This window comes from Castanea sativa, chromosome 6, assembly GCF_040712315.1.
Source record: "Castanea sativa cultivar Marrone di Chiusa Pesio chromosome 6, ASM4071231v1".
In the NCBI taxonomy this organism is placed as follows: Eukaryota; Viridiplantae; Streptophyta; class Magnoliopsida; order Fagales; family Fagaceae; genus Castanea; species Castanea sativa.
Window position 1 is genome coordinate 43,897,141 of NC_134018.1, and position 27,739 is coordinate 43,924,879.

The 27,739-nt window shown below is 32.8% G+C and overlaps 3 protein-coding genes across 4 annotated transcripts; all 3 read left to right on the forward strand.

Annotated features, from left to right (window-relative positions):
* The first annotated feature begins 349 nt into the window (after positions 1-349).
* On the forward strand, positions 350-7,529 carry LOC142638078 (uncharacterized). The gene is made up of 11 exons (XM_075812076.1): positions 350-691; positions 1,366-1,408; positions 1,789-1,842; positions 2,012-2,075; positions 2,790-2,846; positions 3,046-3,152; positions 3,255-3,293; positions 4,241-4,329; positions 4,469-4,547; positions 6,872-6,919; positions 7,102-7,529. The coding sequence occupies exons 1-11, from the start codon at positions 492-494 to the stop codon at positions 7,180-7,182; spliced, it is 861 nt and encodes a 286-aa protein (XP_075668191.1). The 5' UTR covers positions 350-491; the 3' UTR covers positions 7,183-7,529.
* Positions 7,530-12,105: 4,576 nt separating this feature from the next.
* Positions 12,106-16,787, forward strand: LOC142638123 (protein trichome birefringence-like 33). The gene is made up of 6 exons (XM_075812121.1): positions 12,106-12,434; positions 12,543-12,759; positions 14,434-14,605; positions 14,703-14,902; positions 14,986-15,144; positions 16,218-16,787. The coding sequence occupies exons 1-6, from the start codon at positions 12,254-12,256 to the stop codon at positions 16,555-16,557; spliced, it is 1,269 nt and encodes a 422-aa protein (XP_075668236.1). The 5' UTR covers positions 12,106-12,253; the 3' UTR covers positions 16,558-16,787.
* Positions 16,788-20,072: 3,285 nt separating this feature from the next.
* Positions 20,073-25,222, forward strand: LOC142638337 (protein trichome birefringence-like 33). Of its 2 annotated transcripts, none has more exons than XM_075812354.1 (6): positions 20,073-20,372; positions 20,481-20,697; positions 22,932-23,103; positions 23,219-23,418; positions 23,501-23,659; positions 24,657-25,222. In XM_075812354.1, the coding sequence occupies exons 1-6, from the start codon at positions 20,192-20,194 to the stop codon at positions 24,994-24,996; spliced, it is 1,269 nt and encodes a 422-aa protein (XP_075668469.1). In that variant the 5' UTR covers positions 20,073-20,191; the 3' UTR covers positions 24,997-25,222. The 2 variants fall into 2 exon arrangements, with proteins under 2 accessions (XP_075668469.1, XP_075668471.1); XM_075812356.1 differs by having other exon boundaries at positions 20,161-20,372; positions 20,486-20,697.
* Positions 25,223-27,739: the final 2,517 nt, after the last annotated feature.

The following is a 27,739-nucleotide window of genomic DNA, read 5'->3' on the forward strand; positions in this document are numbered from 1 at the left end:
AAAAAATTGTAAAAGAATAAATAATATATTGAATAAATGTGTAAAAAATAGATTAATAGGGTTGTTTTGTAAAAATAAGTATGAAATAGAAAAAAATGGTTTTTTTTTTAATAGCTTTTTACTATAAAAACGAGAAGGAAAATTTTACACTTTTTTTTTTTTTTTTTTTTGAGAATGAAATTTTTTTTACACTTATATGCAGTTGCTCTCTGTACACTTACAGAATAAGCTTTCTATTATGTTTAAAATAAAAAAAAACAGTGACACGTTTTTCAAAATACAAGAAAAACAGTGACACGTTTTCCGTTTTTCTCTCTCGATTCCTCATATAGTCATAGATAGATGCATTCCACAGCAAGCCTTTCCATACTATTCGCAACGTTCCTCTCAAATCCCACACCAAAACAATAAAACAATAAATAATAAATAGTATTAAAAAAAAAAAAAAAAACTGAGACTAGCATGAGATATAGCTAGAGCTTGTGTGAACAATGAGAAGTGGATTCGATTCTCTGAAATGGCTTTTCATTTTTGCTGCAATAGTTCTCTCAACGATTCCACACCGAGTTACGTCCCTGAACTCGGTCTCTCCGGTCTGCGAACTCAGAGTCATCGAGAACGACAAGCTTTACAGCTATAGCTTGGCCACTCCTATTCCTAATTTCCCTCACGGGGTTCTCAGCGAAGATGGGTACTCCTCAACTCTTTCTCTCTCTGTTGTTTTTGTCTTTTTCTTGTTCTAGGTATAGCTTGCTTTTCATTGTTTTTATGTGAAATGGCAATGCTTTTGGTTACTTGATTGGAATGGGATTGTTGGGTTTTCTTGTTTTGGGTTGAAATATGATTTGGGTTTTAAACATTGATACATTATTGTCCTGCTTATGCACAAGAAGCGAGTTTATTGGAAAGTTAGAATGATTAATGCTAGAAAACCTTTGTTGGTATATTTTGGTTTTGCTTTTTTGCTTTTGTTTATTAGTATGGTTATGGTATGCTCAAAGGTTGGAGTGGAACTATTGGTTTTGAATAGTATTGGTGCAAGGGGACAAAAGTCACAAAACTTAGTTGCACATTGTTAGGTGTTGAATCTTTTATTTTCTAATTAAATTCAATAATGAGGGTTGCATTGATTAATACATCACATGGTTAAATTTAATTTGGTCGTTGCAAAAAGATTGGTTTTATAATTTTTATTTTAATACATAAGAGAACTCTGTGTTAATTAAAAACAAAAGCACTTTGTTTTTTGTATTTGAATTTGATATGCAATTGATTTTGATGTTGGCTGTACTATAGTTTTGCTTTCCAAATGATTTGGTGATGAGACAACTAGTTTATAAATATCTATGATGTTGCTCCATACAGGTTTTACAAAGTGGCAACAAATGAGACCGTGGTCTGGTTTCAGGTTGGCTCCATCAGGTTACACTTTGTTTCTTTGTATTCAAAAGCTTTTTCCATAGCATTTCATTTCCTGAGGTGTCACTTTTTTTTTTCCTTCCTAATTCTTGAGGGTTCAACAGTACCCCATGTCTAAATCTTATACACAATTGTGTGAATAGGAAACCCATTTTTTTGGTTGAGGGGGCTAACAAGAAATGACTTACAAGCAACAAGCTCACTAAACTGTGGTTTAGACTTGTGAAATTTGCGTTGCACTTCAGTGAAACTTTTAATTGCAAATTCAAGTGCTACTGTTGATCCATTGTGATCATAGTGATTTCTTAAAGGTGTCTATGACATAAAGGTGATTCACTATTAATTTTCTCTTTATGGTGTGTGGAGCAGCTCTGCGATGGAATGATTTTCAATCATGACCCTCCTAAATGTGTTGGCTGCTCGGTAAATACTTCTCAAGTCCTACTAAGTTATTTTCTTTACAGTGATAGAGTAGGCAATAATTCATTTCAATTTCTTGACTTATGATACCTTTATTTCTTTGGTACAGTTGACCAAAAATAGTAATATACTTACCATCACAAATTTTACAGCATTTCCTTCTTAATTGTAGGATTGTGGGGGCCCATCACGTTGTGGCATGTATTGTAGTGCCCTCATGGAAAACAACATAGGAGGTAATTGTTCTTTGAGGCTCTTTAGAATACATATTTTTATGGTATGTTATGTCATTGTTAACTATGGATATGCTAATTGATTAAGTGGAGAAAGTTGTTCATTTATGGAAGTAGGTTTGAGAATGGGAGTCAATGACTTAAGTATGGGGTATCAAATTGGATTCCAAAATCTGTTGCAGATACTTGAGTTTAGCTCTTTGAATCTCAGTTCACCAATCACCATTCTAGGATTTTGGATTATATTGTAGAACCCTCTCCTCTTCCTTTCCATCTATGTGGATAATTTTCCTTGTTTACATTACAATCAAATACATGAAATAGTGCATGATGTAAATACTTGGTGAAGTGTTTACAGTAACCCTGTTCTGGAGGGGTTGGTTTTATCATCTGAATGCTTGTCATGCTTGGATTAGTGGTTGGGAGAGAGTTTATTCGTAATAGTTCTAGATAAGATGTGGTATAAGGAGTTAACCTATCATGATGTCTCTACCTGAGCTGTGAAGCCTGTACTCTTATGGAATTATTGCTTATTATATTGCCTCTATCAGAGCTGCTCTCCATATATTTTTCAACGAAACTATTAACCAAGGGCCTTTCTCCTCTGTTGTAGAGCATGAAGTTTAGTAGGTTTGATTCAGAGATAGTTTTTTTTTTTTGATGCAATAGATTTGGAGATATTACTTATCTTCTAACAGAATCGTGTTGTAAATGCAGGTTACCATGTTTGCAGTACCATTGGTCAGGCCTCAGGCATAGACATTAAAATCATTGGTACACTTAACGTCATCTCATTCAGATTAAAAGTAGAAGAACAATTACATCTTATTAAATTATGTTGCTTGTTTATGGCATCATGATATGTGCCTTTCCTTGCTTTAGTTTCCTTGATACTGTGGTGTAAACCATTTCATAGCATGCTTCTGTTTGTGAGTTAAACTTGGAAGCATAAATCATTATAAAATTATGGCAGATGAAAAGAATCCCCATGCTGGAGTGATTGTTAAGATGTCCAATACTGGCCCAAAGGTCAACTGTTCGCTTTCGGTGTCTGTTTTTTGTGATTCAAATAACGTTCAGGTGGGATCTTGTTCCTTTAATCTTTCTGAAGTCAATAGAATAGATTTCCATGGGGTTGTTAAGATCATGTTTATGTTACTTTTCCCTTTCTCTTTTTGACAGGGGCCGCATTCACTGGAAAATTCAGGAACTTGTGATTATGTGAGTGCTTTGGACTTGCAGAAAATTATTTTATTGCCTCCATTGTCTGTACTTATTGCTTTATTTTATTCATCAAAGTTGGTTTCTAAAATCACATAACCTGATCCCTAGAACACACATTGCATGTGTGTGGTGTGTTTATGCTCACACATATGTGCATATCCATTAATGTTGCATTTTGAGATGGCCCCAATGAGTTAGCTCAAATGGCACCTCTTCATTCCATAAGAATGGATTGGAGCTTGAAGTCTTGGACTCGAGGCTTTTTTTTAAGTACTAGCAAAGTCGACTAAAATTCTAGGTTCCACAAGAGTATTTAGTGGTAATATCTCCTTGCATTCAGTGTTTCATTCTATAAACAGACTTTAGCTTAATTGCAAATGGTACATGTTTAAATGGATTCTCACTGGAAATTTTTTTGCCAATTGTTGTAATTTAGGATTTCTGAGGCAGTTTCACCTGGAATCTTCATGTTAAATTAAACTACCTAATTTTGCAACTGCCTTTTGGCTTCAATGCTTCAGCAAATGCATTGCCAGACAATTTTTGTACTGAATTGATCAATTCCAGACTGAGGGGGGAAAAATGAAAAGAAAGAAAAAGAATGCGATTGACATGATATACAACAAGCTTAGAACTGATGATGCACTTGATCCATAATGTGACGACTAATAAATCTGTTTTCTTGTGTCTTGGAGGAATTATGATGGAAAAATGTAAGGAAAATAGTTTTATAACTGGTGGTGCTGTTGGAAAGGGGGAGAGGAGGTGGCATTTGAACAAAACATGGTTATTCTAGCATGTAGTTTGTCACAAGTCACAACCATAGATCTCAAAATTATTCATTTTTTGACTGTTTAATGTTTGCTTGGCATTCAAATGTGGATTAATCATGTTTAAATTCATGAATCCTATTGATTATATTCATAATTGTATTTCTTTGGCAGGCTACGGTAATGAGGCATCCTTCTGGTTGTGCCAAGATTGCACAGTATCATGGGAAAGGGTGGGGTTGGTTTGGCACCTTCATAACCATGTAAGACTTTTAATGTTTTTTTTTAATAAGTAATTTTAATGTGTTTTCTTACACATTTAATTTTTACAAAATGACATTTTTTGGGTGAACCCTAAGCTTTTAAGGAGTTGTTTTGATCATTTGATTGCTCTGTTTTCAGTGTATTTTGCCTTTTTGGAGCGTATCTGCTGGCGGGTACAGTTTATCGATATTTCATCCTTGGAGTTCGTGGAATTGATGTATGTTTTCTCACCTGAATTGGGGTTGTTCCTGTTACGCATGTGGTTTTATATTAATGCATGCTTTTGTCCATCTATATATGTATGCTAAACTAGTATTTTTTATATGTTGCTCTGTATTTTCTTATCTTGTACTTCAATGACTTTGGTGAAATGGATTTTGCTCAAGCTATATGCATCAAGGTGAAAAAATGTGGTTAGGTGAAGTAGTACACAAGGCTAAAACCCAGTGACTTTGATGATGTTTCAACAATCAATCATGAATGGGCTTCTGACAAGAAAGGATAAAGGAGAAAATTACTGTGGTTAATTCCAATTTGAAAAAATGTGGTTAGGTGACTTTGGTGAGGTGATTTTGAAACATATATATATGAGACACAAGTCCTTAAGTACTTCCTGTCTAAGAGGAAATGGAGCAATGCTAGGGCAAGTATGTCTGTATCTGGCATATGTAGACATTTTGTGATATGATTGATCATCCTGTCCTTATGTATGTTTGAGTGGCTTGACATATTATTTAGTGGATGTAGGGAAGTTTAGATTATAGACAATTGACATCTTACTCTAAAAGCAACCACATCAGTGGTTGCAAAAATGTGTAAAATGCAAAAAGTGCTCAATTTTGCACATTTTTACCCAAAAAATCTCTACATCAGTCTGTGTAAATATATGCAAATATACACTACGGTTGTGCAAATGTACAGTAATCATGCATATATACACGGTTGCTGTTCACGTGTAAAATATTTTTTTATTCTTTTTTTCTCTCTCCTCTATCGAACTACTTCTCTTCCCCAACATTTACAACAACTCAGTGCGCCAGAATAAGAAGAAGGAAGAAGAAAATAACCACCCAACCACCAAACCCAGTGCCACCACCAAACACCGCAACCTAGAAAAAAAATTAACCCAAAATCAACAGAAAATTAACCCAAAATCAACGGAAAAGCAATTAGAAAATCCAACTCAAAATCAAGACAAACCCAACTCAAAATCAATCAAAACTCACCGGTAAACCCAACGCAAAAACAGTCCAAACCCACCGGAAAACCCAGCCCAAACCATACTCAATGGAAAATTCACATGAAATGCCCGATGGAGCCGGATCTGCTGCCACTGCTGCTGCTTGATCTGCTGGCGTTGGGTCTTCCATTGCTGCCTCTGGATCTTCCATTGCTATCGTCGGTTGGGGGTGGGAGGCGAAGGGTCGGTGGTGAAGGAGAGAGGGAGGGGCGAAGGAAAGAGGGAGGTCGAATCAGCGGAGGGCTGAGGCGGCGAGCTGGATCGGCTGCGACGGCGGGCTGGGTGAGGTGGCTATGAGGGAGAGAGTGAGGGAAAGAGAGGAACGGGTGAGAGAGTGAGAGAATGGGTATTAATAAATAATAATAAAAAACAATAAATAAAGTCATTTAATTAGAGTAGATGTGTAAAATAGATAAACTGATGTGGGTGTTTTGGAAATGTGATAGTATAAAATAGAAAAAGTAGGTTTTTAGTGTAAAATAGACGAAAATTTTTAGACGGACTAATGTGGTTGCTCTAAATCTCTCAAATTAGCAGTATACTGGAAATGAGTTTTATTAAAGCAAATTGTTGCATAAAACATACAATTAAAGAATGTTCATAGGCTATTATCCTAGGCACTCCTTTTACATTTTCATTACTTGCCTAAGCTTGCTATTCCATGGTGTGGCATTTTTTGTCTTGGAAACTACAATCATCTAGTACTTTTTATTATTATTATTTTATTTTGACTTGGAAACTACATTAATCATTTTTAAAAGTATAGATTACTATGCACTGATTGGAATGATGATTGTTCACAATTCCATAATTGAATCAATTACATATTGCTCTTACAAGGGGAAGAGGTGTCATTTGAGCTAGAGCTCTATGTTATTTATTTATGTTTGATTGGTAAGTCACATGTGCACCCAGTGGGTCTTGAATCCATTACCTTACCCTTCACCTAACACTTGTAAAGGGAGGGAGTGCCGTTGAGCTAGAGCTCATTGGTGAGGTGACGAGGTTATTGTTATTTATTAAAACATACTAATCCAAGAATCAATGTCATGGAAACTTTGCACTTGTTATGAAAGGAGGATGGGGAGTTTAAAGTATATTTTTCTTTGTTGTCAGTATAATGGTATTGAGTTATGCTTGTGCAGTAAGCTGCTTTAAAAATTATGATCATCCATTGTCTTAGCAAATGTTACAGAGACAATATATAGTTTTCATATCATATCTAGTCTTGGTGAGCACCCAAGGCACCTACACCGGTCTTGGTGTTTTGACTCCAGTTGTTTATTCCTCATCTTGCTCAGATTTTCCCAAACTTAGACTTCTGGGCCAGTTTACCTCAAAGAACACAGGTATTCTTTCCACTTGCTTGTTTCAGTATCTGTTTTTATACTTTGTTATGTCACATATATGAACAAGTTTGAATTGATGTCCTTATTTTGTTTCCCTATATTGAAAAAAAGTGAATTTCCCTCCCAAAGCTATATATTCTTGGTGCTTAATAACTTACAACTCTGTTGTTTCCTTTTTGTAGAGTTTGCTTGCTTCTTTGGTGCAGAAATTTAGAGGACCTTCTCAAGGTCACAGGAGCTCCTATTCTCCTGTCAACTTCTGATCATATAACATTTCCCATTTAGGATTCTACTGGAGAATTTATCTTGTATCATCTCTGCTCTGCCATGAACACTCAACATACAATTGCAATGGTTCAGTTCACCCAACCGCTTCAAAATAGTGGATTTTTTCTTTTTAGATCTGTAGCAGATTACCGCTATTGCTTGAGATATACCACCATATTACAGGTGCTTCTTGGTATCTTTTACACCCAAATATATGTCATCAATGATATTCAATTAATTGTAATCCCTAAAGCTGACCATAAATGCGGCTATCATTGTTCTTTCAAGTCAATGTCACATTTCCCTTCTGTGATATCAATGGAATTTTACGAATTTTTATACTCTACCTGCTTAAGGTCACCTCCTTTAGTATTTTTTTCTGCCCCAAATTGATGAAAATTTTGAATGTGTAATTCATGTAACTTGGAAAGCAGCACAGGAAACACTGCCAATTTTATTACAGTTTAAATACATCAACTCATGAACTGGAAAAACAATTACACCTTAATTGAGTAAAGTGTAATTTCCCCTACTTAGTTTTTGTTTGACATTTTGAATGGTATTTTTTGTTAATATATTATTCACACGGTTATATGTAATCTTATAAATGCAGCTGATAGGAAAAAAAAAATCGCATAAAATATTTTAGATGTAAAATACTGAATAGAACATATAGGTCTTTAGATACGGTTGATATAGTTATGTGTATGTGTGTGTAAACCTTAATCCAGTATAAATGCTTGAGGGTGATCTGCATAGATTTGATGAACTCGTTACCTCCTATCTAAGCATTGCAAGGTAAGGAAATATTTCGCCCTGATTATTCAACAATAAAAGATCAAAAATCGGTAAAAGCTTCGATAGAGTGTAGTGCTCTGTAGCATGTTCCTGCTCTGTAGCTACATTAATTTGCTTTGTTGAGTAATCGGTGTTTGCGTATTGGATGAGCAAATAATCGATGTATCCGTGGTAAAACAAATAACAGTACTAGTGGTACAGAAACTATGGATTGAGATATGGTGTAATAGCTCATGCAATAGTATATCAACGGTTGAGATTAAAAGTTGCAAAAGTCACTTTTAATCTCAATTCTTAAATAAATTTTTTTTGAACTCAACTTTTTACCATCTTACTTTTACTCTTCATTTTTTCACCTCTCTCTCACACCACGGTGCAATAGCTTTTTGCTATTGTACTGGATCTCAATCCCAAAAACTATATAAGAAATACTGGCGCTCAATTGACACTTTCTTCTCTTGCAAGTGTCAGGTGAAGGGTGAGGTTGTGAGTTCAAGACCCACTAGATATGTGTGAAACTTAACGAAATATAAAAAAGGAGAGTGAAACTATATGGGAAATACCAGATTGAAAGTTTTTCTTACTTGGAATCAGCATGTGGCTTGCTATACTCTCTTGAAAGACATCAGCATCCATGGGCAATAGCAAGTCCTATCAAAGAAAATTTTGATAAGGTTCGGCTTGTGAGGAAGAAAGTTTAGTTGTAGATTGCCACCTAGGTTATCATGAGTATATATGTATAAAGCTCGAGCAGCTTCCTTAAGATTTAATCTAATGGTGAATGACATCCATCATGTTGCAAAGCATAAACAATCAAAGCTTTTGCAGCATAAACAATCAAATCTTCATCATTCACATATTTTATTTACAGGCATCATTTTAGTATTGCTGAATCTATACTCATGCCTAATAAAAGAAAAAGAAACATCCAGAGAAAGAAATAACCTAAAATCTATGTCATTGCTTGTGTCATACTATTGTAACACACATAATTATGGTTCCCATGGCCACACCCACTTCCATTTCTTCAAAAACAAACAATTCTACTCCATCTCAAATGGGGTCTTATGCTGTCCCTCTCTTCTTTATTAATGGAGTCATACTCGTGCAAAATTTTAAGAACAGCTTTAAGTTGTTGCTATGCATCATTTTTAAGCAAAAACACGAGGACAATGGACCACTGAACATTGATTAGACAAGTGAAACGAATTCAATCACCTCTATTTTTTTTTCCCTTTTAGAGAATAAGGTAAGGATCAAACAATCAACTTAGTTGATCAATCGCTATTACAGCTCTGACTATCGCTTACATACAGCTGCAATCTTGATCCTTTTTTTTGGTAAAGAATTTGGGGCTAGAGGAGCAGTTGAATGCCAACCAACTTTGAAGCTGAAATGTTAACAAATACCCAATCACTCTCTACCTAAACCCTCCCATATTTTATCATATATCTTGGCCTTTCTATTGTAACAATTATAATTGTTATGATTATATATATATAAAAGTAACGAGTACGATTCCTTTTATTAGTGTATCAATCCCTTTTGTATTTAAACATGAAATAAAAGGAAAGGTAAAAAAGAAAAGGAAAGAGTATGATTCATTCTCTTTCTAAGACACTCTTACCTTCAAAGCCAAGCGACATTATAACCTTCAAAGATCATAATGCACCCACTACTCTTCTTCATCACGCCCCTTCTAATAATGGCTGTATTTCCTTTTTCTATTTTTGCCCAAAAGCACAAACATGACAATTGAATTGACTTCCCTACCTATATACAACATTTGGGACATAATAGGACCAAAAAAAAAAAAAATTTACCTTAGATAAAATTCTGTGAGATAGTTATTTTTGTTTGAATCATTGAATGAGATATAAGAGAATTTGTTCTTGAATGTAATTTTATAATAAAGCTCACAAGGAAAGTATAATCACTGTTTGAGAATATGGTTAACTGACAATTGAAAGGAATTGAATGCAAGAGCAAGCGAAATGCCAAAAACTTGTATATTGTGAGATAATCGATTTTGTGGCATCATATATATTAGAATCCAAATTAATTTCTAATTATGATCTAATTTTTGACTAAGTGTTCATTTTAACCTTCTTAATTTTGATGTCAAATGACCCATTTATAATACTAGACGATAAAAATGAGATGTCCACGTTACTTCCCTATATAAGTAAAATAATCTCATCATCACTACTATTAAAAATTTTGTGTGCGTAAGTAAGGGTTATAAGTATTTTTTGGGAAAGAGTTTCAAATCTATGACGTCTGCTCCTGATGATAGCTCTTTATCATTAGATCAAGACACCAATCAGTTTTTGGTGTAGGTGGGGATTGAACCCCATATTTCTTATACAACCATCAGAGATTTTACCAGTTGAGCTAACTGGAACCCACATAAGTTAAAACATACATATTTAAGTTAAAACTTAAAGTGAAATAAAACTTGATTGCTTACATGTAATAATCATATTATTTATAGGTTTAAATTATTTAAATAAATATGCAAGGCTTAAGGTAAATAATGGTCAAATTTTGTTTAAATTAGTTAAATAAGTGATATATCTTTTTACTTATATTTATAAGATGAATAGTATTGCACATAAAATAGAGAAATTTATGAATTTTACTCAATTATCTATCATATAAAAAATATTCTAACCTTATAAATAAACAAAACTATTGCAAAACTTCACAATTATATATAAAAAAGAAGTGTGACCCCATCAACTTTGGTAAGATGTTGTCCATTCATAATTTTTTTCCATTAATAAAATGATTGATATCATTCATTGTCACTCTTTGAAACATAATATAATTAGAAATGTAAAATAAAATTTACACTATGATTTGGATTTTAGAAAAACAATCTTGTTTATAAATATATAAATCACTTGGACTATAATAGAAGAAAATAAGTTATAGGTTCAAATCCTATAAAAAAATGTGGAATTGTAGACAATTAAAAATAACTAATGCTCTATTTGTTTTAATGAAAAATCTTATGTGAAGATAATTTTCTGTATTTTCCTTTATTTATAGTATTAAAAAAAATGGTCAAAGAAAAACTATCTCTATAATTTCACTTATTTACTTTAGTGTGAGAAAGAGTTGTTTTTTGCTAAAATTTTCTGGAAAGCAATTCTACCTCACACGAAACTAGATAGAGAAAGTTAAAAAATAGTTTTCCAACTCATTTTATAATTACTAACTCACCACCAAACATTTTTAAAAAATGAGATATTTTTTTAAAAAATATTTTTTGAAAAATGATTCACTTTTAAGAAAATATTAATATTGAAACAAACAGAGCCTAAGTGGATTCCAATTAGTACAACTCCTTATTAAGGGAATTAAATCTTGTCTATACACAAAAAACATGTTGGTCTCTTGTTCAAATGGGAAAAAGAATCATTATAAAACGTTGTAAATTCCGAATCTTATTATATCCATTAAAAAAACAATCTTAATTTTTCTTTTCCACATTCTTTTTATTTTTAGTTTGTAATTATGAAACATGACATTACATTTCCCATCCAACATTTTACCAGTTGAATTGAATGTGTGTGGATCCCAAACAAGAGGTCCGACGTCCAAGGATCGACAGAGAGAATGTTACAATCATTATAGACTCCTGCTTGACAACGTTTCAAATAAGTCGTACTACAATTATTATTAGCTGCATGTGCATTTATATAAAAAATGTAGGAAATAATAATTGATCCATATATTATACATATTAGGTGTTATAATATTATTCGGAGAATCATCTTCAATTATGTAAAATGTGAGGTAAGAGTTTTGTAGCATGATTGATATGTTTTTGGTGTTTCTAACATAAACATTTAACTTCAAATTCTCTCTCACTCTCATCATTAATATATAAAAAATGTTACATAATTGGTATGTTTTTTGTGTTTCTAACATAGACATTTAGGTTTAAATCGTATCGTTTCAATCATCAAGTATATAAAATATAAAAATGAAGAGAAATGAAATGCAAACAGTAGCTATAGTTTTTAGAACTTTCCTACTTTCCTGTTTATAATATAATTAAAACGTTACGATCAAAGTTTATATTAGGCTAGCAAGGCACCATATATCATTGATATCTCCAACCTATATAGTTCCTACCTCGATTCATCACGCAGAATAAGTTGTTAGACTTAGAAACCTCATCAAGAATCTCATAACAACAAAGCCATTAATGGTGTGTATGAAATATATATTTCATACACAGACAATACAACAACACAAATGAAGCCACCAATATCTTCCTCCTCTGTTCTCATCAGAAAAGCTCGTCTCTCTCCCTACCTTTTCACCTTACTAGCTTTCATATTTTTCGTCGCAATTCTCTATGGCGAGGACTTCATGTGCATCTTCAGCCAACAACTCCAAATCTACGCTGACCAGGTCCAACCCGTTTCCAGAACAGGTGAGTTGACTCAGCCCAACCATCCGAGTTAAAACTTATATAAATGTGTGTGTGTGTTACGTGATAACTGTTATCGAAAAATTGAGTTGGGTCTTGTTGTGGGGTTAGAGAAGAAGTGGGAGAAGCTGCCCTTTGCTATAGGGAAGACCCAGGAAAGTTGTGACGTGTTCAGTGGGAGCTGGGTTAGGGACGAGTTGACTCGACCTCATTATCAAGAATCGGAATGTCCGTACATTCAACCACAATTGACGTGTCAAGAACATGGGCGACCTGATAAGGAATATCAATATTGGAAATGGCAGCCAAATGATTGTTCTCTTCCCGAGTAAGTATTACACCCAGTTAACCCAAAAAAAAAAAAAAGGTTCTTTAGGCTAAGAGTTAGATTATCAATTTTTAGAACATTTTTGTATGGTAGTTAGAGTACCATTAACACAAAGATTAAAGGAATATAGGGTGCTAATTATGACTAAATGAGCATTAATCATTCAATGCAATGGGTTTTTTTTTTTTTTTTTTTTTTGAGTTGAGTTGGAAGAGAATTATGCAGTAATTGCTGCATAATAAGTTATGTAACAGCAAAAAAAAAGTGACAAGTGTCTTAAAGATCCACCTGATCATATGCATTATGTTGCTCTCCCGTCCAAAGTTCAAAAAGTCACCCATTTTAATTCATTTGTAATACGGATTGTCATACAAATAAATATGCCAGGAACTAGATTTGAACTGGTGACAGATTAAAAATAAGTTTACTTTATCTTTAAAAAAACAAAAAAACTAATGTACAGGTAGATTTACTGAAAATTAAGAAAATATTGGTGGAAAGATTGTACTTTTTTAATTAACAATTTTTTTTTTTGAGAAAATAAATTAATAGCTAGACACACCTACTTTAACTATGCTCTTTCACCACCAAGGTCAAATACATTACTTAACAAATATATAAATATATATATATATATATTATAGAAAATGTTCGTTGATCAAATTACAGTGGTGATTTAGAATTTAAATTCCAACTTTCTAGAAAGACTGTTAAAATAACAAATTACTTAAGAATGTAATAACAAATACGATTTTCTTTTCATTTTTTTTTAAAAATTTTGTGCATGTTTGGATTCGGACGAAAAGGAAAGCTCCTGCATTTTCGTGTGGTCTCGTGTACTATTTATGAGATCCGCGAGTACTTTTTTTTAACAAAAATAACTTTAAAATTGGATTTCATGGCACCATTCACACGTTTAAAAATTATTTTGTTACAATATTTTTATTTTTTAGTAATAAGCGGCATTCAAACAAACCCTGTTGAGAATAACAGTGGAAACATTAATAATCTAAATTTCATGAGTCAAATTAGCGGCTTTTGTTCTTGACTGGTGTTTCGAACTGGTTGTTGATATCTATTAAACCGGCTGGCCGGCTGGCTTTCATGGTCCTTTGAGCTTTGGATCTCAGCCAATGACCCAAATTTACAAATTGACAAGTCAACCAGCTGCAATAACTTTCACGGAAGCACGTCCCTCTCTTCCACCTAGAGTAGGTGGCGATATGCCCAAAGGAGGATTGGGATCCACCTGCAACGTGTCACCCAGTTCTGAAATATATAATTAAAAAAATGAAATATAAATTTTATTTTCTTATATTTAGTAGTAATTTCTAAATGAGTTTTAACGATGAGTAATCTACACATTTGGTCTTATTGTGTTGATTTGGTATTAAGTTATGGGTAAACTTGCACTAACTTTACACTATAATTTAATTTAGTTTATAATATTTTAATTGTGTCAATTTGATCTTTAACTTTGCAAGTCCTTTTATTTTAGTGGGTTAATTAAAACCTAATGAAATACAAAGAATTTTCTGCATCAACACTCGCATTATAATTAGTTTTTACTTGACCTCTAAGCTAACCAGGTAATGTTCTTCATATTGAATTCATACTCTTTCCAATGAATGTAGCACATATATTAATATTATTCTCTCAAATAATTATGTACAGTTTCAATGCCACATTGATGCTTGAGACTCTTCGGGGAAAGCGAATGATGTTTGTCGGGGATTCCTTGAACCGGGGCCAATATGTTTCAATGGTGTGTCTTCTCCATAGTCTTATACCTGAGGATGAAAAGTCCATGGAAACTTTCGATTCATTAACTGTTTTCACAGCCAAGGTGACATTTAATTTCAGCTTCACATTTACAAAACTAAGTGTTCACATTTTGCTTTATGTTTGTTTTTGTAACATTTTTTTTGTTTCCTTATTTTTAGAAATACAATGCCACGATCGAGTTCTATTGGGCACCATTTCTTCTTGAATCAAACTCAGATGATGCTGTCATTCACAGGATATCTGATAGGATTGTTAGAAAAGGTTCGATCAATAAGCACGGGCGATACTGGAAAGGCGTTGATATATTAGTATTCAATACCTATCTTTGGTGGATGACCGGCTTGAAGATGAAGATCTTGTATGTTCTAGCTCTACAAAATCACTTATTCACCTCTCCATTAGTATTATCTCTTCTTGATCTAATGGCTTAAATTTTTTCAGGCTAGGATCCTTCGATGATGAAGTGAAAGATATTATCGAGCTATCAACTGAGGATGCATATCGCATGGCAATGAAAAGTATGTTAAGATGGGTGCGGAAGAATATGGACCCCAAGAAAACAAGAGTCTTCTTTACTAGCATGTCACCTTCTCATGCAAAGTAAGCATTCTTTAGGCTTGCAACCTCTAATCTTAACTGTCTTTTTCATTAACTCAACTCTCTCTGACTCTCATATGCATGAGTGCACATGTACCAAGTTCATTCAGGGATAGAATTGGAGGGGGTTGAGTTTTAAAATAATGGTCAAGATTAAATTCATCATCTCTTACCGGTTTAAGTTTTGGGACAAGTAGCAATTTTATCATACCATCAAAGTATGTGGCTGTGACTCTTGAGTTCAAGTCATGACTTCACTCAGTTCACTATATTTAGCTTAAACTTTCAAGTCAAGTTTATTATTGAGTTTGAGTGGAGAATCGTGATTTTAGGTGGCTGCCACCAGCTACAAAAGAGAGAAACTCCCCCAAGGATGAAGAATGAATTTTGCACTATTGTATATCCTACGAATTTGCCATATGAATGTGGTATGCATCTGTAAGTTAAAACATAAGTTCATGTCTTAGCAAAACGAAAAAAAAGGTTCATGTAAAAACAACAAAATGGAGAGTTCTAAGCTTCAGCCAAGATGGCCAGGACATTGATGATCTCCCACCTTAACCCAAACTGACAAATTAATTAGCTAGTAATATTTCACTAGGCATAGTTGTAAACAAATTAATAAACCATTCACGAAATTGTATGGCAAATATATTACCATATTGATGCTATGTTCTCCAGCTCTCATTCAGCCATTGATCAGGTAGAGATTTATCATAAGTTCTATATAAAAGAATGAAAAATACTAAAATAACTACTAATTTTATTATAAAAATCTTATAATATAACGTGATAATGAATGTGATTGATTTCACATCAAAAACTAAATAAATAAATTTCTTAATTACTTTTTCTGTGTTGTGTTCAAGCATTGATACGTTAGTTTGTAAATTTTGTAGGATAAGGCTTGTGTCCAATGCGAAATGGCACTGGACACAAGTTTCATCCAATTCTATATAGTAAAATTTTTAGTATCCACCTTTTTTTTTTTTTATGGGACTTTGACATTGATCCCTTATATCACACATAAAAGCATATAAATGGACACTACTCTAATTGAACATAAAATTTGGCAGGAGCATTGACTGGGGAGGTGAACCAGGTTTCAACTGTTACAATCAGACTACTCTTATTGAAGATCCAAATTACTGGGGTTCAGATTGTCGAAGAAGCATAATGGAGGTGATTGGAGAAGTATTCAGTAAATCAAAGTTTCCCATTACATTTCTCAACATTACCCGACTCTCAAGTTATAGGAAAGACGCCCACACTCAAATTTACAAGAAGCAATGGAATCCATTGACTCCTGAGCAAATAGCAAACCCTTATAGCTATGCGGACTGTGTTCATTGGTGTTTACCTGGCCTTCAAGATACTTGGAATGAGCTTCTATTTGCCAAGCTATTCTATCCTTAAAGTGTCATCAAAACCCAAAATTGATAAATTTTCTCATATATCAGATGGGTGTGAATGTGGAAGTGGGGCATTTAAACCTGCTATGTTTGAAGTTGTGTGACAGTTGGGTCAAGGTGAGAGAGAGAGAGAGAGAGCATCTGTATAAAATAACATTGTTGCAAATTAAGGGAAAATTGAAAATGAAGAAAATTGATTTGATTTTTTTTGTAAATGAAATATCAATTCTGAAATATGCTTGTTTTTAGTTTTGAGTATTAGGAAAAACATGTAAACACATGTAACTTCCAACCTATTGGTTTTTTTTTTTTTTTTTTCACCCCTGCCTTTCATCTTTGTTTCACGCTTAAAATAAACACTATTTCCTAGGGTTGTCTCACAATTAAAAAACAAGACATTCTATAGTAATGGTATTGTGTATTTAAACTATACATATAGGAGCCTATACATATGCCCCAAGATCTAATAGCCCACAAATGAAAGAAAATAAGTTATTGGTTCAATTCCTATTGTATTTATTAAAACAAATGTGGAATTTTAGACAATTTAAAATATCTAATACTTTGTTTGTTTTAATGAAAAACCTTACGTAAAAATAACTTTCTACATTTTCCTTTATTCAGTAGTATAAAGAAAAAAAAAGGGTCAAAAGAAAATTATATTTTATACTACCAAATATCTAACTTCCCTTACTACTGCGTCAATAAATATTTTTTCACTCATTTTATAGTCACTAACTCACTACCAAACATAAAAAAGAAAAAGAAAAAAAGAAGGTAATTTTTGAAAAAATGTTTTTTGAAAAATGATTTTGTATATTGTAGGCAATAATAATTGATCCATATATTATACATATTAAGGGTTAAAATATTTGGAGAATCATCTTCAATTATGTTAAATGCGATGTTTAGGGTTTTTTTTTTCTCTCTCTCTAGGGATTCCATTCTGTTATAACTCAGTATGTGTGAGACAAGAGAACTGCATATACATAAGGAAATAGTCAAATACTCAAAGAAGTCTGAATACCTTTATTATAACATTAAAAAGACTAGTATTTTTTTTTGGTTCAAATCATTTCACCCCAATCTTCAATATATATATAAAAAATTTCATCAAAAAGAAAAATTCAATATATAAAAAAAAATTAAAAAATGAAATGCAAATAGTAGCTATAGTTTTAGAACTTTCTTATTTTTCTGTTTAATAAAATATAAGCGTAATTGCACTTTTGGTCTCTACATTTTGACTATATTTCCATTTTGATCATCACTTTTTTATTTTATCACCTTTAGTTCTTAAAATGAAAAACATATTTCATTTTGGTTTTTACCGTCATCTTACTAATAAAAAAAAGCCTATGTGGCAGACAGACAGTTGGCACTCAAAATGCTTACGTGGCATTAAAATAATAATAATAATAATAATAATTTATATTTACCATTTAATTAATGTAACATTAGCATTTTAAATATTAAAAAAAGCCACTTCAAAAAAAAAAAAAATAAAACAAAATTCTAAACTTTTGATTATAAAATTTAAAATAAAATAAAACATTCCTTTCTTTTCTTTAATTTTTTGGACGTTCATGTTTTTTGTGCTCTTTCCTAGAACATGACTGTTCACGTTCATGTTCTTAGCAAATTAATCCTAATTTTATTTTCTTTGTCTTTCTTGTACTTTCTTTACAACCAAACACATCAAAATTCATAACTCAGATCAAACAATAATAAACCAAATCAACAGATATGCATAGTAGAAATCGAACCCAAAATTGAACCTAAAAATCAAACCCAAAAAATTTGAACCCAACATACACCAATCAAAATCAATAGATTTGCATCTTCTTTTTTCACAAAATCAACACCAATCTCCAAGTTGGAAACCTACCGATCCACCAAAACACAATATCAGGTCCAACTTGGAAACACAAAATCTAGCAATCATCAAAACATTGAAACTTAGCAAATCAAACACTAAAAAACCCAAAAATAACTTACAAATAGCTATCCAACCACATTCCACACCAACAACAAACCTAGAAACTTTAAAGAAACCAGCTAACTACAACTATCCACACCAACACCAAACCTAGAAATTTCAAAGAAACTAGCTAACCACAGCTATCCGCACCAACAGCAAACCCAAACTAATTCACCACCACCAATACCCACAAGCTCTTCCTCCCTTTCACAATCGCTAACCACCACCACTACTAACAACCTTTGGTTTACGACCACCACATCCACCACCACCGATTTCTACTTCCATTTCATCACCACCAACATTGATTTGTGTTTCACAACACCCACAACATCAATCCATAACTCACAAATCCAAATCGACCTACCACCCATACCAATCTACACCTGTGAATCTTGTCTCCCTTCTTGTCGCCTTCACTGATCCACAAAGCCCCATTATTGAAGAAAACTCGAGCTTGAGACCAAATCTAGACCAAGCCCTATACTAGAGCACTCAATCGACTGGGGAGAGAGAAAGATTAAAGAGAGTGAGAGTAAGAATTGGCACATACCCAAGATTTGAAGAGGTTGTTCATGGAGAGAGAGAGAGAGAGAGAGAGAGAGAGAGAGAGAGAGAGAGAGAGAGAGAGAGAGAGAGATTTTTGTAGAGCGTTTGGAATTTTAAACACTATAGCCTTGAGATATTTAATTTTTGTAATGTTGTGTTTTGCCAAGAAAGTTTAAGAAAAAAATTGAGAAAGTTATTACATTTTTTTTCTCAATCTTTAAAACTAAAAAATTTATTTTTTTTGTTTTTTAATTTTCAATTAATATTAAAATTGAGAAATTAGAAGTTATTTGTTTTTAATTTTTTATTTAAAATGATGGTGTGGCGTATTTTAAATGCCAAATAATTTTATGCAATATTATTATAATGGCCACCTTAGCATTTGGAGTGCTAGTAGTGTTTGTTTGCCACATATATAATTTTTGTTAGTGAAATGATGGTAAGGACTAAAATGAGACACATTTTATTTTGGAGACTAAAGATGGTAAAATAGAAAAAGTAAGGATCAAAATAAAAATATAGTCAAAATATAAGGATAAAAGGTGCATTTACACCTAAAATATGATTAATGTTACAATCAAACTTGATATTAGGCTTGCAAATCACCATATCATCTCCAACCTATATAATTCCTATCTCAATTCAACATGTAGAATATGTTGTATTCGCATTAGCTCTTGTAAATTTTATATCTATTTTAATATAAAAACCTACCTTTTCTATTTTATACTCTCATTTTTCAAAACACTCTACATCAAAATATTTATTTTACGCTATATTTAATTAAAATATTAATTTTTTTTACACACAATAATCACAATTTACTTTATTCCTTAATTCATGAGACATGTAAAAAAATAAAAATAAAAAATAAAAATTAAATACAAAATAAATAATGTGAATATAAATTTTACCTATCTCTAGTAGACCGATACGAGTAATTTGGAGTTTAAATATATAAAATTGAGCACTTTCTATTTAAATTGCAAATGCTCTTAGACTTAGAAACCTCATAGTTCATCAAAAAAAAGAAAAAAGAAAAAAGAAAAATAAACCTCATCAAGAAACTCACAACAAAACCATTTCATACACACACAACACCATACAAATGAAGCCACCAATCTCTTCCCCCTCTGTTCACATCAGAAAAGCTCGTCTCTCACCCTACCTCCTCACCTTACTAGCTTTCATAGTTTTCGTCGCAATTCTCTATGGCAAGGACTTCATGTGGATCTTCAGCCAACAACTCCAACTCCACGCCGACCAGGGCCAACCCGTTTCCAGAACAGGTGAGTTGACTCAGCCCAAACATCCGATTTAAAACTTATATATACATATTTGTGTTCCACATGATAATTGTTATGGAAAATTGAGTTGGGTTTTGTTTTTGGGGTTAGAGAAGAAGTGGGAGAAGTTGCCTTTTGCGATAGGGGAGACCCAGGAAGGTTGTGACGTGTTCAGTGGGAGCTGGGTTAGGGACGAGTTGACTCGGCCTCATTACCAAGAATCGGACTGTCCTTACATACAGCCCCAATTGACATGCCAAGAACATGGGCGACCCGATAAAGAATACCAATATTGGAAATGGCAGCCACGTGATTGCTCTCTTCCCAAGTAAGTATTGCACCAGTTAACCCAGAAAAAAAAGTTCTTTAAGCTAAGAATTAGATTATCTATTTTAAGAACATTTTTGCGTGGTAGTTAATTAAAGTACCACTAGCTAACATATATAGATTAAAGGAATATAGAGTGCTAATTATGACTAAATGAGCATTAATCACTCTCTGCAATGGTTTATTTTTCTGGTTGAATCGGATGAGAGTTTTTTATCTGGTTTGTTAGGTCAAATTTGTTTTACACGGGTTTTTTATTGTTTCGATGCGTTCCTGAGTTCCTACATTCAGAAAATCACCGACAGGTTAAAAATAGGTTTATCTTACCTTAAAAAGGATAAAAAGAAAAACTACTTACTTATGTATAGGTTAATTTACTGAAAATCAAGTAAATATTGAGGGCAGGGTCGTATTTTTTTTTATTAACAAATATGAATGCTTATTATTATTATTATTATTTTTTTGTTGTTGAAAATGGTTGTTGATCAAATTACGGTGGTGATTTAGAATTTAAATTCCAATTTTCTAGAAAGTCTGTAAAAATAATAAATAAATTAAGAATGTAATAAGGAAAACGATTTTTCGGCTGGCTTATTATGATACATGGTTGGACACGTGTCAATTGCTTTGGGCTTTGGATCCCAGCCGATGAGCCAAATATAAAAGAGGTCGGCGACATGCACAGAGTAGTTGGAGTGGGACCCACCTGAAACATGTCCCCCAGTCTTGCACGTCTTTTTTTTGGTGAGGCCAGTTTGGAGAAGAGTATTAGTAAAAATTCCCAGGATAGCAGTGCTTTGTTTGTCTCAGGCTCTCAGCATTAACATTTTTTTGAAAATACAGTTTTTTTTTTTTTGAACATTTTCTTTCATCTTCTTATGTTTAGTACTAATCTTAAAATGAGTTAGAAAACTATTTTCCAACTTTTCTTATTAAACTTAGAGTGAGATAGAGTTGTTTTTTATAATTTAAACTTTAGAGTGAGATAGAGTTTTTTTTTTTTTAATTTAGGTTGACGTGAGATTGAATTGTTTTCCATAATAGAGTTGTTTTTCATTATCTATCATAAGCCAAGCTATATAAGATAAATTGAGAAACAGTTTTCCTTTAACTTAATTTTATATGACATTACCAAATATATAAAAAAGTGAAAATCATCTTCAGTTTTCACATAAAGTTTTTTATTGAAACAAACAAAACTCTTGCTAATAAGTTTATGTAATTATATGCACATATGTTTTCACAATTTCACCTTGCAACTATAAGTTGTGATTAGTAGGTGAGAAAAAGGGTGTTAGTGGTAGGTGTATAATATCAAAGTAATGTTAGATTAACCACAAGCTAACTACTTGGAATAAATGTCTTTACAATTATAAATATTTAATATATTAAATGAAATTTATAAGAAATAGGTTTGATAATATTTCCTTTTTGAGGACATTTTCGACGGTCCAAAAGTAAGGAAACATTATTTTTGGTAACAAAAAAAGAAAAAGAGGAAACTATTCTGTTCTCCATATGGATTCGGAAATCAGAAATCGGATGGTCTAGGTCCTTTTACCCATGTAGGCCCTGATGGTGCAGGCCATTTCACCTAGGCTGAAACTCTAGGGCCCTTCAAGCAGTTTGAGAGTTGATCCCATATTATGGGACTATGTCTATGGGCTGTTTGGTACAGTCTACCAGAATTTTTTTTTTTTTGGGGGGGGGGGGGGAGGGGGGTCACTCTTGACTTGGAAAAGTTGTTCATTTCAGAGCACTAGCATTACACATGACAGTTAACTGTTTTGAATTTTGTTTTTATTGTATCCACCAAAAAAAGGAACCGTTAGATTAGAAGTTAACAACAACAATAATAATAATAAAAAAGAAGTTAAAAGATAGTAACATTTATAGGTTTCATATGATACTTGCAATTCTTTTTAAGTTTTTCCAGTTGTGTTAAAGGTATTATAGAGTTTTTATTAGTTTCAGAAACTGATTTAAACGATAGTGATTGCACTTGCAAGACCTTTTATTCATTTACTTTGATAAGCACTTGCAAGATCTTTTACTTTGGTGGGTTAATTAAAACCTAACGAAATACATAGAATTTTCTGCACCAACACTTTCATTTTAATTAGTTTTAATTGACCTCTGAGCTAACCAGATAATGTTCTTCATATTGAATTCATAATCTTTCCTACGAATTTAGCACATATATTAATATTGTTCTCTCAAATTAATTATGTACAGTTTCAATGCCACATTGATGCTTGAGACTCTCCGGGGAAAGCGAATGATGTTTGTTGGGGATTCCTTGAACCGAGGCCAATATGTTTCAATGGTGTGTCTTCTCCATAAACTAATACCTGAGGATGAAAAGTCCATGGAAACTTTCGATTCACTAACTGTTTTCACAGCCAAGGTGACATTCAATTACTGCTTCACATTTACAAATCTAGGTGTTCACATTTTGCTTTATGTTTATTTTTGTAACAATTTTTTTTTTTTTTTTTTTTTTTTTGTTTCCCTATTTTTAGAAATACAATGCCACAATTGAGTTCTATTGGGCTCCATTTCTTCTCGAATCAAACTCAGATAATGCTGTCATTCATAGGATATCTGATAGGATTGTTAGAAAAGGTTCAATCAATAAGCACGGACGATATTGGAAAGGTGTTGATATATTAGTATTCAATACGTATCTTTGGTGGATGACCGGCTCAAAGATGAAGATCTTGTATGTTCTTGTTCTACAAAATCACTTATTCACCTCTCTGTTAGTATTATCTCTTCTGATCTAATGGCTTAAACTTTTTCAGGCTAGGATCCTTTGATGATGAAGTGAAAGAAATTGTTGAGCTATCAACTGAGGATGCGTATCGCATGGCAATGAAAAGTATGTTAAGGTGGGTGCGGAAGAATATGGACTCCAAGAAAACAAGAGTCTTCTTTACTAGCATGTCACCTTCTCATGGAAAGTAAGCATTCTTTAGGCTTGCAACCTCTAGTCTTAACTGTCTTTTTCATTATTAACTCAACTCTCTCTCTCTCTCTCTCTCATATGCATGAGTGCACACGTACTCATGAGTTCATTCAGGGATGGAATGGGAGGGGGTTGAGTTTTAAAATAATGGTCAAGATTAAATTCATCATCTGGTTTAAGTTTTGGGACTAGTGACAATTTTATCATACCATCAAAGTAGGTGGCTCTGACTCTTGACTTCAAGCCATAATTTCACTCAGTTCACTGTTTTTAGCTTAAACTTTCAGGACAAGTGAAGGTTTATTACTGAGTTTGATATAGAGTGGAGAATTGTAGATTTAGGTGGCTACTACGAGCTACAAAAGAGAGAAACCCCTAAAGGATAAAGAATGCATATGACACTATTGTATATCCCACAAATTTTCCATATGAATGTGGTATGCATCTGTTAGTTAAAACATAAGTTCATGTAAAAACAATAAAGTGAAGACTTCTAAGCTTTAGCCAAGAGGGCCAAGACATAGATAACCTCCCCACCTTAACCCAAACTGACAAGTAAATGAGCTAGTAAATTTCACAAGGTATAGCTGTAAACAAATTAACAAACCATTCACAAAATTGTATTGCAAATATATTACCATACTAATGCTATGTTCTCTAGCTCTCATTTAGCCAGTGATCAGCATAGCGATTTATTTTAAGTTCTATAAAAGCATGAACAATACTAAAACAACTACAAGTTTTATTATAAAAACCTTACAATATATAGTGACAATGAATGTGATTGATTTCACATTAAAAAGCTTAATAAATAAATTTCTTTATTACATTTTTTGTGTTGTATTCAAACATTGACACGTCAGTTTGTAAATTCTATATAGTAAAATTTTTAATATTCCCCTCTTTTTTATGGAATTTTAATATCAAATTTCTTATATCACACATAAAAGAATATAAGGGACACTACTCTAATTGAATATAAAATTTGGCAGGAGCATTGACTGGGGAGGTGAACCAGGTTTCAACTGTTACAATCAGACTACTCTAATTGAAGATCCAAATTATTGGGGTTCAGATTGTCAGAGAAGCATAATGGAGGTGATTGGAGAAGTATTCAGTAAATCAAAGTTTCCCATTGCATTTCTCAACATCACCCAACTCTCAAATTATAGGAAAGACGCCCACACTTCAATCTACAAGAAGCAATGGAATCCATTGACTCCTGAGCAAATAGCAAACCCTTCAAGCTATGCGGACTGTTTACATTGGTGTTTGCCTGGCCTTCAAGATACTTGGAACGAGCTTCTATTTGCCAAGCTATTCTATCCCTAAAGTGTGGTCAAAACCCAAAATTGATGAATCCTCTCATATATCAGATGGGTGTGAATATAGAAGCGGGGTATTTAAACCTATTACGTTTGAAGCTGTGTGACACTTGGGTCAAGGGGTCAAGGAGAGAGAGAGAGAGAGAGAGAGAGAGAGCATCTATGTAAAATAACATTGTTGCAAATTAAAGGAAAAATGAAAATGAATAAAATTGATTTGATTTTTTTGTAAATGGAATATTAAATATGAAATTTGCTTGTTTTTAGTTTTGAGTATTTGGAAAAACACGTAAATTGATGCAACTTCCAACCTACTAGTTTTTTTTTTTTTTTTTTTTTTTGACCCCTGCCTTTCATTTTTGTTTCATGCTTAAAATAAACACTATTTCCTAGTGTTGTCTCTCAATTAGAAAACAAGACATTCTATATAGTAATGGTATTGTGTGTATAAACTATACATTTAGGAGCCTATACATAAGCCCAAAAGTTCTAGGCCTAATTTTGCTATAAAAAACAAAAGAAATCTAGGTCTAACAGCATATAAATACAATACCATATGTAGTAAAAGCTAGTACAATCGTAGAAGAGTAGAACACTAAACCTAAACAAGACAAGTGGTCTAGAGACTCTAGACCTTGGACTTTGAGCCTATACTGTAACATATAGAAATGAGCTAATGGCCAAGTTTTCAACTTTAAACCAAGCATTACCATTTATTTTTTCATCTTAAACTTCTATTTGTGCTTTATATATCAGGTGAGCTATATCTTCCTTTAACTCCGCTGCCTTCGGGAAATTCTATTAAAGCCGCTGCCTACTGGCTACTGCTATATATCTTCAAATCTTCTTTTTCAACTGCTTTGCCGACTCATCAACATTGTTTAACCAACCACCACCGGAAAAAGTAGTATACAGTCTTAGTAGAAATTAAAAAAAAAAAAAAAAGGAGAGAAAAAGATTGAGATATAAGTATACAAAGTTATCAACCAATTTATATTTTTAAGACATTATTTTTAATGTCTTCAGTCATCATGCCTGAAGATATTATATTAACTACGTTCAACAAATGCCTTTCCTTACACAATGGAGACATTATTGGGTTCAGTGATGAAGTTTAATAATAATCTCAACTTTTATATATATATATATATATATGAGTCCGGTTAATGTGTACTTTTAGATATATATGGGTCCGGTTAATAAGAAATTGAAAAAGTTGTAAAATTTTTTCAATTCTCGATAAAACTTTTTTCAAAAAATGGTATATTATTATGTGCCCTTAGGGCACACGTTAGTAAAATCCTATATATATATATATATATATATATATATATATATCTCTCTCTCTCTCTCTCTCTCTCTCTCTCTCTCTCTCTCTCTCTCACATAAATCCTATGCATGATGTTAACCTGTAATAGACTATGGGCTTTAGGCCGGCCTTATTTAATTACTTGTATAGCATATATATATATATAAATATATATATATATATATATATATATATATATATATTTGTACTACATACTTTACCTCTTATATGAAAACACTCATGTATATTTTATTACATGTGAAATATAATACTATTCATTCAATATTTCAAGCACATGAAATCAATAAAATATAAAAGTTACAACAAGGCTGAATGCTGGATGGAGTGGGGTAGGGTAAGTAGTTCAAGTGAGCAATGATTAGGGATGCAACGTTTGTTAAGACGAAAATTTTATAGAAAAAGAAAAATAGGATTTGAGCATGATCATTTTTACGTGGGTTCATCGTTGACACACTTTAATGATTAACGCTTTGCTTGTTTCAGCAATAATGTTTTCTAGAAAATGAGTCATTTTTCAAGAAACATTTTCTATAAAATTATCTCATTTTCTAATGTTTGGTAACAACTTTAAATGAGTTGAAAAACAACTTCCTAACTTTCCTTATTTAGTTTGTTGTCAGATAGAGTTGTTGTGAGGGTCACTTTTTTGGATGATGTCCAGGCCCAAGCTTAAGCAAGGACCCTAGGCCCTCTTGTTGTAGTTTGAAGGGACTGGGCTTGGTTCATCGCAGCTAAATGGGCTGTTTACAAACCAAGTGGTGCACAGGGCAAGACTCCTGCAATACGTATACACTAGCAAGCGAGAATATATGTATTGAAAAGCAAGAAAACAATAAAGGAAGACAATGTAATAAAGAAACACAAAAATAATTGTTCGGGATCCTCAAATCAATAAAAAATACTCCATTAGTTTTCTTAATTATGGATTATAATGTGCTCACTAAGACGTGATACAAGGTCTAAATAAGCACAAAAATTACAGACTTAGATGGCTATCTGAGCCTCTAAGACTTGCAAAGTTTGAATCCTTTTGAATCCAAGTATGTACTATAGTGACTGTTTCTGGGATACCGGGAGATATTGCGCTCCCTCTTTTGTAACTTCCCCTTTTTGCACGGGATGTGACAGTTGAATTTTGGAGTGAAAACTTCCTCCACCCACCTTTTACGTTCCCGTAACTCCCATTAATAACTGCCAATAACTTTCTTCTTTGAAATTAAATTTGGCAATTGGCGTGTCCTTCTATACATTGTCTTCTCCAACTGCTTTTGGTGCCATTATTGCAGTTACTTCATACATAAATACATACATATATATATATATATATATAAATTTTTTTTTTCTTTTCAGAGTCTTTCATTCTCAAGCTTATCTCCTTCCTCTCAGTTAATTTGCCTATCTGTTTTCCATTCCCGTGTTT

Bases quoted from the DNA above. Each gene is read 5' to 3' on its own strand.
- LOC142638078 (XM_075812076.1), top strand. From the start codon at position 492: ATGAGAAGTGGATTCGATTCTCTGAAATGGCTTTTCATTTTTGCTGCA. The intron at 2,076-2,789 runs GTAATTGTTCTT...TTGTAAATGCAG, and splicing joins CATGGAAAACAACATAGGAG to GTTACCATGTTTGCAGTACC. The intron at 2,847-3,045 runs GTACACTTAACG...AAATTATGGCAG, and splicing joins CATAGACATTAAAATCATTG to ATGAAAAGAATCCCCATGCT.
- LOC142638123 (XM_075812121.1), top strand. From the start codon at position 12,254: ATGAAGCCACCAATATCTTCCTCCTCTGTTCTCATCAGAAAAGCTCGT. The intron at 14,606-14,702 runs GTGACATTTAAT...CCTTATTTTTAG, and splicing joins TAACTGTTTTCACAGCCAAG to AAATACAATGCCACGATCGA. The intron at 15,145-16,217 runs GTAAGCATTCTT...AAAATTTGGCAG, and splicing joins ATGTCACCTTCTCATGCAAA to GAGCATTGACTGGGGAGGTG.
- LOC142638337 (XM_075812354.1), top strand. From the start codon at position 20,192: ATGAAGCCACCAATCTCTTCCCCCTCTGTTCACATCAGAAAAGCTCGT. The intron at 20,373-20,480 runs GTGAGTTGACTC...TTTTGGGGTTAG, and splicing joins CCAACCCGTTTCCAGAACAG to AGAAGAAGTGGGAGAAGTTG. The intron at 23,660-24,656 runs GTAAGCATTCTT...AAAATTTGGCAG, and splicing joins ATGTCACCTTCTCATGGAAA to GAGCATTGACTGGGGAGGTG.